This window comes from Sceloporus occidentalis, unplaced genomic scaffold, assembly GCF_023333645.1.
Source record: "Sceloporus occidentalis isolate IW3139 unplaced genomic scaffold, rSceOcc1.0.p SCAF_6, whole genome shotgun sequence".
NCBI lineage: Eukaryota > Metazoa > Chordata > Lepidosauria > Squamata > Phrynosomatidae > Sceloporus > Sceloporus occidentalis.
In genome coordinates this window covers 29,881,422-29,892,293 of record NW_028316986.1, presented here as the reverse complement: position 1 = coordinate 29,892,293, position 10,872 = coordinate 29,881,422, and the positions used below count along the sequence as shown (strand labels likewise).

The 10,872-nt window shown below is 39.3% G+C and overlaps 1 protein-coding gene across 7 annotated transcripts in view; it reads left to right on the top strand.

The window, feature by feature from the left end:
- The first annotated feature begins 2,707 nt into the window (after positions 1–2,707).
- MTA3 (metastasis associated 1 family member 3) overlaps positions 2,708–10,872 on the top strand; it is a 215,477-nt gene continuing 207,312 nt past the window's right edge. For 6 of the 7 annotated variants that reach the window (XM_089529184.1, XM_089529185.1, XM_089529189.1 and 3 more), the window contains exon 1: positions 2,754–2,884. In XM_089529184.1, coding sequence (XP_089385310.1) covers positions 2,857–2,884 — 28 coding nt within the window. In that variant the 5' untranslated portion in view covers positions 2,754–2,856. Of the gene's footprint in view, positions 2,885–10,872 lie in introns of all 7 variants that reach the window. The other variant, XM_089529190.1, reaches the window with a different exon arrangement.

Here is a 10,872-nt window from a genome sequence, read left to right as displayed (position 1 = left end):
CTTAGAGAGGTATTGAGGGTGATCCCGTGGTCAGAAATACTAAAAGAGAAGGGAGTTCAGGACAGATGGGAGATTCTCAAAAGGGAGATACTGAAGGCACAATTTCAAACAGTTCCAGTAAGAAAGAAAAACGGGAGGTGTCTCAACAAACCAGGATGGATGACTAAGGAAGTTTCAACTGATCTAAGTTTTAAACAAAACATGTATAAGAAATGGAAAAAGGGGGAAATCAGGAAAAAGGAATTAAAAGAAATAGCAGGCATGTGTAGGGGTAAAGTCAGAAAAGCTAAAGTGCAGGCTTGCTAGAGAGGTTAAGAACAATAAAAGGGCTTTTTTTGGATATGTCTGCAGCAAAAGGAAGAAAAAGGAAATGGGAGAGCCACTATGTGGAGAAGATGGTGAAATGCTAACAGGAGATAGAGAAAAGGCAGAATTACTCAACACCTTCTTTGTCTCAGTCGTCTCAGAAAAGGAAAAGGGTGCTCAGCCTGAGGATAATGGAGCACAGAACAGAATTGGGGAATTTCAGTACAGAATAAGTAAAGAGATAATAGAGGAATACCTCGTAAATCTAAATGAATTTAAGTCTCCAGGACCAGATGAACTACATCCAATGATATTAAAAGAACTGGCAAATGTAATATCGGAGCCATTGGCAATAATCTTTGAGAACTCCTGGAGAAGAGGAGAAATCCCAGCAGACTGGAGGAGGGCAAACGTTGTCCCCATCTTCAAAAGGGGAAAAAAGAGGATCCCAACAATTTTCATCCAGTTAGTCTGACATCAATACCAGGAAAGATTCTAAAGCAGATCATTAAACAGAGAGTCTGTGAACATCTAGAAAGCAATGCCATAATCACAAAAACTCAACATGGGTTTCAGAGAAACAAGTCATGCCAGACAAATCTGATCTCTTTCTTTGATAAAATTACCAGCTTGTTAGATGAAGGGAATGATGTGGATATAGTATATCTTGATTTCAGTAAGGCCTTTGACAAAGTTCCCCGTGACATTCTTGCAAACAAGCTTGTAAAATGTGGGCTAGACAAGGTAACTGTTACATGGATTTGGCATTGGTTGACTGACCAAACCCAAAGAGTGCTCAGCAATGGCTCCTTTTCATCCTGGAGGGAAGTGACCAGTCGGGTCCCACAGGGCTCTGCCTGTGCCCTGTGCCCTGTGCTGTTCAACATCTTTATCAATGACTTGGATGACAGAATTGGGGGCATTCTCATCAAATTTGCAGATGAGAAACAGCTAATACTCCAGAGGCCAAGGTCTAAGTTCAAAATGACCTGAATAGACTAGAAATCTGGGCCAAAGCTAACAAAATGAAATTCTACACGGAGAAATGTAAAGTACTGCACTTAGGGCAGAAAAATGAAATGCACAGATATATGATGGGGGACACCTGGCTGAATGAAACTACATGTGACTTTATTATGTGATCTAGGAGTCCAAGTAGACCACAAGTTGAACATGAGTCAACAATGTGATGCAGCAGCTAAAAGGGCCAATGAAATTTTAGGCTGCATCAATAAAAATATAGTATCTAGATCAAGAGAATAGTGCAACTGTATTCTGCTTTGGTCAGCCCCCACCTGGAATATTATTAATATAATAATAAATTCTTAATATAAAATATAACTAATATAATATAGTTATATTTATAAATTATAAAATATAATTAAATAATATAATTTATTTATATCCTGCCTTTTCCTGAAGGAATCAAGGCAGGTTATAAAACAAAAATGACAGTAAAATACAATGTACAATAAAATTAAAAATATACAATAAAATACCCTAATGCCCCTCCCAATCATATATACAGTCCTCCCTCCGTTTTTTGCAGGGGATCCCCTCCAGCCCCCCCCCCCCCCCCGGTAAAAATGGAAAACCGTGCCTATTCAAGCCCTATTGAGTATGCTCCCACAGGCACGCGCCCCATTTTAACGCCCTCTGTTCGTCCCCTTCGGATAATCAAGGGATGCGGATCCCAAGTCCGTGAGAATGGAGGGAGCACTGTATATATACCCACACACTATATGTGTGTGTGTGTGTGTGTGTAAACACTTGTCCCTCCACTTTGACTTCTGCGTCTTTTGATTAACCACAGATTTTGTTAATGTGTTCCCTCTAGGAATCTCAGGTCCTCCAGCATAACTCTATGGTCAACTTTCACCAAAGGTCACACTGAAGGATGTAGAGATTCCTAGAGAGAACACTCCACTAGGCCTTTGTGGCTCCTCCAGCGCAACTCTATGGTCAGTGTCTGGCTGATGTTGACCATAGAGTTGCCCTGGAGGACCCAGAGATTCCTAGAAAGGTGTTGTCTCAGGTAAAAACAAAAGTGTTTTTTTTGTTGTTGTTTGTTTTGGGATGGTTTTTCCACATTCACCAGGGCTGTGTGTGTATATTTGTGTTTTATATATTTGTGGTAGTTGTTTGTTGACTGAACACAGGAAAGATGCCACCACAGAGATAGGCCTCAGGGAGAGGTGCCAATCAAAGAGCCACCTGTGCCTTCGCGCATGCGCACACAGGACCCCCCACCTGGACTCATTGTTGCTGTTCCTTTCCCTCCTTCTCCTCCTCCTCCTCCTCTCCCTGCCCCTCCCCTCGGGAGCCGGATCACGTGACGTCAGCCATTAACCCTTCCTCTCCCGCGGAGTCCGCCCTGAGTGCGCGCTTGGCTGCGCAGCCTGGAAGGACCCGGATGTTGGGCTTTTAACCCTTGGCGGCTTGGAGGCCCAGGCGGCGGGCGGTTGAGGCCGGGGCTCCGGTGGAGGAGCCGAGGAACGAGGCGGTCCTCTCCTTCCCCAGCTCCAGGAGGAGGAGGAGGAGGAGGGCGTCATGGCGGCCAACATGTACCGAGTGGGAGGTAGGTCTGGCCAATTGGGGAGGGTCCCTTTCCAGCACAGGGCCTCCCTCCCTCCATGGTTTTGGGGTCCCTTGAGACAGGAGACCCCAGGGCCTGCTGTCCTCCATTTCTGGTTTCTGTCCAGGAGGGATCCCAAAAGGTCCCCCGTTTTGAGCATGGGTTCACATCCATAAGCAGAGGAGACGTCCTCCATTTTCCAGGGCTTGTCCAGGAGGGATCCTAAAGCCTCCTCCATTTAGAGCATGGATGTACTTTCGCAGGCAAAGGAGGCGTCCTCCTTTTTTCCAGGGCCTGTCCTCCATTTTGGGTTTCTGTCCAGGAGGGATCCCAAAAGGTCCTCCATTTTGAGCATGGATTTACATTTATAAGCAGGGTGACCTGTCCTCCTTTTCCAGGACCAAAATGTCCTCCATTTTGAGCATTCTCAGGAAGCATGGATTTGTATTTCTATGCAATGGTGGCTGGTTGCTTCTGTTTTAGTGAAGTGGTGGATATATTCTGGGTTTTAGCCTGAATTTTAAAGAAACTATCCAAGGTGATAAACCCTAACTCCTCTCACCAAAAAAAATCAGTACCTTGGATATCATCTTTGACAAAGGTCCAGAATGGAGTCAATGTTCCATTTACACAAAGGTCATCAGCTTTTGCTGCAATTCACAATGGTCCCATTTTATTAAATTCTTATTAATTTTTTCCCTACCATGGCTACTATCTTTGTTCCAGTTATTATCTATGCTTTTGTATATTATATTGAAGAATAGTCAGATTCCATTAAAATATGCAAAATAGTACAAGACACATTTCCTGACTGTGATCCTTCTGATTCTAGGTGAGCGATTTCTCCATAATGAAACTAATGTCCAGTGGAAGTTCAATATGTTTTCTATGTATTAATGTATGTTATTCCCCCCATATAATGTAAGGTAGCACAGTCCCCAAAGTAAAGGAACAGAACTTAAGTATGCTATTCAAAAAGCGAACATGGTAGTGCTATATTTCAAAAAGAAAATGTTGGCCATAACATGGGAGTAACATTGCTTATTGGCAGTGTGTCAGTAACATTATTTTTTCATTGATTTTTAAAATAGAAATAAGTTTAGCAGTTAAAAACTCCTATTAACCTCATTTGTATCTCCTGGTAATGTTATAAAGTAATAAGTAACTTTTTAAAAAGTGTAACAAAAATATCCTCATGTAGTGAATAATATCATTAATTTTCACATTATTTCAAAGCTGTGGAAGCTATGTTTTATGGGACATTGTTGCCACATAATATAGCTTGTAAGTCACTCCCAGCTGAATCTTAGTCTTTTGTTTTGTCAGTAGGTCATTTTAAGCCTTTAAAAGTTCTGTTTTGACCAGTGAAATAGTGTGTTTAATTTAACCTCCAGAACTTAAACATCCATATTGGGTAGTTTGAGTTGAGTTTCTATTTCCTTTCTTCGCTTTCCAATTCTAAAGTGAACTCAGTTTGGGTTCAGTTTAAGGGTGCCAAGTGATATGTTATCTGTCCTGAGAGTGAGAGCACTTCAGTATGGTTTCATTTGTTGTACCTGCCATGGCAAAGTAGCTTCTTTAGAGCCAGGATGTATAGCTTGAACTGTGCTCTGAGGCAGTTTCCAGTCTTGTGATGGAATAGTTGAATGCCAGGTTACTGCAGTTGTTCTTTTAAAGTGCCAGAATTGCTACAGTCATGTTGTAAGCATCTTCAAGGTGTGGTGAAATGAAATTCAAAAATGAAAGAAAAGGCATGGGAAGTTACCTGTTCACCTGTGGGATAACTCTACCTTTCTTTGGGCTGTTAGCTGCTCACTACCTCTGCATTTCTAGCCAGTACAGCAAGGAAATAATGCCGTGCTCCTGACCTGATTTTGGGCATCTCACTAAGAGATAGCCTTGTTCTTTAATGAGAGACTTCATTGGCAGGCAGACTTGTCTTCCTTCTTTCTTGAGTGAATTATTTGTGCATCTCCTGTAAGGCAGTAGTAAACTTCTTTTAAAAAACTGGCTTCAACTTAAAGTGCCTGTATTGTCAAAGAGGGTTCAGGAGAGGGTTCAGTAGAGAGGTGAAGGTCTGAAGAAAAACCTGGAAAAGAAAAATAACTATTGTTTGTTCGGGTACTTTTTAAAACGTCCTCTCCCCCCAAGACATTTTTGGAAACATTGAAAAGATGCAGTATTAATCTTCTTTAAGGACTGAAAGTAATTTTGTTACTTTAATAACATAACACTTGCTATGTATAATTTTGGCATAAGATTATCATGCTTGATACGATAAAAGTACAGTTTATTCAGAATGTAATTAGAAATTGAAAAGGGCAATGTAGGTTTCTAGATGTGGAAAATGATCTTTTTCTAAAGAGCTATGTTAGGGATTTGGGTAACACAGGGTAACTTCAATTATATTTAGAGTTGCAGTTTTATAAACTATAATTTGAAATTGGGGCTTTCTTTTGGGTATATGTGTATAAGATAGGTATGGAAAGAATATTGACAAATGTTGCTCAAATGGGAAACCAAGAATCATGGATTGGAGAATCTTTACAGTTTGGGGTTTATTTTACTCAAAATTTGCAGGTGCCTTTATTGTACAAAACCCAGCATTTTTTGGTACAGACATTAATATTTTATGTACAGACATTAATATTTCTGCACAGAAAATGCTGTTTCCTGCCCCAAAAAACACATACACAATTTTTGTACAGAGCAAGTCTCAAAACTACAGATTGGTTTTGGAAATTGCATTTTTTGGAATACTTTTTTCTCACTGGGAATAAAATTGCTAAAATGAATTGTCACTTCCTACAAGAATGAAATTAGCAAAGAATTACATCCCTGATTGTAGGATGGAGGTGTCAGGTTCTGAGTTTCTAAGGCCACAGTGCTGTACTCACTTGACTTTAGATTACACTTTGGTGAATATAGTGGTTTAAGTTTGGTTTACAAGTCTCCATCTGTCCCCTATATTCTATATGGCAATACTCTCATGACAGTTAAACTGAAGGTTTGCATTATCTAGTCATTTTTAATAAGGCCATGAATTCTTCACTCAAGGTCATAGCCCTCATATGGGGCCATGAGCATTTTTAAAGTCTTCTTCAGTGTAATGATTTGGAAAGTGTACAAAACCATTTATCGTGGCATTGCAAAGCATACTTTCCCACACATTTTGTATGAGTCATGATGCATATGGAAATTATTTCAGCTCTTAATGTTACCTGCACTGCTAGCCAGTACACTCTTCTGTTCACACTGGTAGTAATGTACCAGTTAATTGCTATATTTACTTGCCAGTCTATGCTTTTCACTGGAGTTGTGTTATTTTTTTTAAAGTTTCTACTTTAGTCCCAGAAAAATACCTTCAAGTATAGGTTGAATCTCCCTTATCCTTTATCTGAAATGCTGGTACCAGAAGTGTTCTGGATTTTTTATTTTTTATTTGGATTTCAGAATACCTATGTAAATACATAATGGGATATCTTGGGGATGGGACCCAAGTCTAAACTCAGAATTCATTTGTGTTTTTGTATGTCTTATACATATAACCTGAAGGTAATTTTCTACAATATTTTAAATAATGTTGTCCATTGAACAAGACCATTAGAAAGCAAAGGTCTCACTATCTCAGCCAGCCATGAAAAATTTTGTTTTTTGCAGTATTTCAGATTTCAGAATTCTTGATAAGGGAGACTCAGCCTGTATTTCATGAGGATATGCATTATAGATAAGTTAGAGATGGGAGTTGTCATTAGCACTTGAGGTTTGTCCTTTTCTTACAGCCTATCCAAGGGCCCACCGTAACAAACAAACAAAAAAAGAATATTTTCTACTGTAGGTGTCTATATATGAACAATATTTTATTTTAAATTCTCTGATTTACAGTGTGCTACTTTATAAAATCTTACATTAATGTTCTTTCCCCCAAAATTAAAGATAATCTTAGATGGGAGATGTAAGAGGTTATTAGCAGTTGAAAATTGTCCATGCTATTACCAGAAATAGCAATTATAACAAAACATAAAGGCATTTGATTTTTGATCATTATTATTATTTTTTGGTAGCTGATAATTTATGTAGGAGATACAGGCAGATGGACAGACTGGATCTCAGTACTGTGGTTAGGTTCAGGCACCATATTTTAAGAAAGGTATTGACCAATGAGTGTATGCAAAAGAGGGTGATCAGGATTTGAATATAGCTAGAAAAATAAATCGATTGAGAAATATTTGGAAATACGTTTAGCCAGGAGGACAGAAGAATAAAGGAAGATGGCGGTGAGACATGACCATTGTCTTCAAATATCTGAAGGGTTGTGATGTAGACAATAAAATCAAAATAGGAGATGAGTAAATGTGCTGATGGATGGTCACTTCTTTATTTTCTTAGTACTTTTAAAAGCTCAGCGTGTTTTGGCCTCTATCAAAATTTGTCTTCAAGGTCTATACTATAAAATACAAATAACTTTTCAGTTACATACGTTAACGGAGACAATATAAAATCAGTTAAATTTTCAACAAATGTATAAAATACATTGTTTAACGTTGTTTAACATATCAAAGTGTACTTACTTATCTTCAAATAGAAATTTCTGGAGTTGTGTAAGGTTACATCAACACCGCAGAAATAATCCAGGTTGACATCACTTTAACTGCTATTTCTCTTTCTTTCTTTCTTTCTTTCTTTCTTTCTTTCTTTCTTTCTTTTTTAATATATATATTTATTGCCATTGAATCCAACATATATATCCACATATCAACATCAGACATAAAATGTATACAAAATGACACAAAGTGCCATTTCTCAGTGCTATGGAATCCTGGGATTTGTAGTTTGTTGTGGCATCAGAGCGCTCTAACATAGGCTAAATAATTCACAAAACTACAAGACCCAGAATTCCATCGCACTTGAGCCATGGCAGTTAAAGTGATGTCAACCTGGATTATATCTTTGGATGCAACCCCAAATGCTCTTCAGATAATTAAGCAAAGCAAATTGAACAAGAGAATATCATTCTTTTTTATTTGTACATGAACACAGGTAGTCAAGAGAGAGAAGAAGCCAATGATTTCTCTGTGATTGGTCACAAGGATATCTGATGCAATTATCCTGGGTATTTCATCAGTTTGCTTCACATGTCGATTATATTTGTCTTAATATTAGATATTAGATATTATAATTTCAGATCTTTGTTTAAATCTGTTGGTGCTAGTGATTTTAAGCTTAAAACCCACTCCATCTCTTTTTTCTTAAGAGTATCTTCATTTTGATTGTTAATTAACCCTAGAACCCAAAAACTGACATATCTGATATTGAATGCTGTCTTTCTAAAAAAAATGATTAACTAAAGGAGCACCTACCCTTTTTCAATCCATAGCTGCGGACATTCTGTTCCAGTCCCCCTGTGGATATGAAAAATTAGAGGACCTCAAGTCCCACTATTGCCAGTGAATGTGCAATGTGTGCTTAACTGTGTTTGCTCAGCTATGTGCATGTGCTGCCACTGAAAATAATGGGGTAGGGCCATCTGCAGATGCTTACAAGTCTAGAGATTTTCCTCACATAAATTTTTTTGTATATGTGTTGAATTGTATAAATTACTGTACATAACTAGTGCTATGGGTACAAAAATTAGTCAGTTTGTACTGTTTTTAATCTACATCATTTATAAATGTTGTGACTTTAGTTGTTTGTGCATAGCACAAACAGTATCCACATGTGTGATGTCCTGTGGCTTTCTGCATACCCATTATAGTATTATATTTTTGTCTGGGGCATTAAATTCTGTATGGATCACAACATCCTTGATATTCCTAGATGTATTGTAGGATATATGAGTTTTTTCTTTATATGCTGGAATGTTTTCACTAGAAACAAGTGACTTCCATAAATCTCTAAGATTTTTTGTAATATGGTTAAACAATGCAGACAATCACTTCGTTTCTTTAAAAGCTCTGAAGCTCTGAATGAGATCATTCTCTCACATTTTAAATCAGATATTTTTGTGAACAATCTCAAAGAAATCATTGGCTCCTTTTCTCTCCTGACTACCTGTGTTCATATATAAATTCTCTTTGCTGCAATTGTTGTCACCTTCACGTAATTTCTGATTTACGGTAACCCTAAGGTGAACCTATCATGGGGCTTTCTTGGCATGTTTCTTTGGGGGGGGGTTGCCATTGCCAACCTCTGAGGTTGAGAGAGTGTGGAATTATACCTTTAAACATCAAATTGAAGTTCTTTTGATATATTATTTGTGCATTTAGTGAAGGTCATTTCTTGCATCTGTTTCAGTGCTTGAATGATTCACGGTCAGCTCCTTTAATGATTCAGTGACCAATAACTGTTTGTTTGCTGTTTAATTTCCACCTTATCCTCCAGCCTTGGGACTCAGCAGCTTACAAATGTTAACAGGAATACAGATAAAAGTTCTCATCACTCAGACATACAAAAGTTAAAATATAATAAAACTATCAATAGGAGTAAAAGGAATTTCAAAGCAAATCCATTTTTTAAAAATGGCAAATACAGATAATACAACTCATTATTAAAAGCCCTTTTCCCATGAATAGTCAGTTCCCAAAGCCCTGTCAAAGCAAACAAGGTTTTGCTGGCCACTGAATAAACATGGGGGGCACTCATCTTGCTTCTCTGGGGAGGAACTTCCAGAGCTTGGGAACAGTCCTGAGAAAGCTCTTTCATATGTTCCAACCTGGAGTACCTTTAGGGGATTGAGATAGGGGCCAGCCCAGCTCATATGGAAGAATGTGGTCCTTCAGATAATCTGGGCCTAAGCCATATAGGGCTTTACACAGTGTGCCTGCATCATATGCGGCTTTCAGCATATGCTGAAAGCTGCGCGGGGAGAAGGGGCAGCGCGTCCCATAGGGAACAATGGAGTGTGCGCCTGTGGTGCGTGTGCGCCACCACATGCACAAGCCCCATTCATTTAAATGGAGCTCAAGCATAGGCCGAATTTGCTTTACGCGGGAGAGTCTGGAACAGATCCCCGTGTAAAGTAAGGGCGCACTGTATATCATAATCAGCAATTTGAATTGTGCCTGGGAATGGACTGGCAGTGTGTGTAACTGTTGGGACAGGTTGTGTGCTCCCTTTAGCCAGAAAACATTAGGAATCTGTCTTAACTTTTTTGGGAGCCAGATGAAATTTATGTGCACTTTTCAAAGACAGCACCACATAGACTGTAGGGCTGTCTGCATGAGCCAAGAGGCCTGTGTTCCCCTGGTCTCACATCATCCTGTTTAGAAGACATAGGCTGGGCCAAAATCCAGCAGGCTGGATGTGAATTCTGTGGAGCCGACCTAATGCCGGGTTAAAGAGGCCTTGGTGTGGATCAAAATGACCCTCCATTTACAAACACTGACAGATCAAATGGCCCCATGCACCACTTCTGTCCATTGTTGCTGCTAGTGACAAGACCACTGTTGCCATTTCTGATGTGGGATCAGGGCACTTGGCCATGTGAGTGTTACCAGACAACCCATTTCCATGTTAGATGTAGTGATGGGGGCTTTTTACTAGTGGCAATGGTGAATGGAGATAAGGGGCGCATGGTGGTGGTGGGTCTCTGACGCTGGGCATGTAAACATCCACCAATCCCCATGCAGCTCTTGGACTGATCCGGGTTGGAACCTAGGCCAGGATAGCATGGGCTTGGCCTGTGCTATCCTGGCCTGTCTTCTCAACTTGGGATATTAATGGGTGAGAAGCTATGGTTGGGACCCAGACAGTCACTATGTTTACAGCTTTCACAAAGTGAGTCACATGGGCTTTGGTAGAATACCATTTAACTCGTATTGAAATGAATTTAGGGTATACAAGCAGCAACACTCTTGGCTGCAAAGTAGCAGTCTATATAGAGGGAAGAGTGTTGGATTATATTAATCAATAGAGCAAACTGTGCTTAGGAAGCTGTGATCTGAAAAAATATTAACTGAAGAGTCTACTAATAATATGCTTCTTGATCTCAT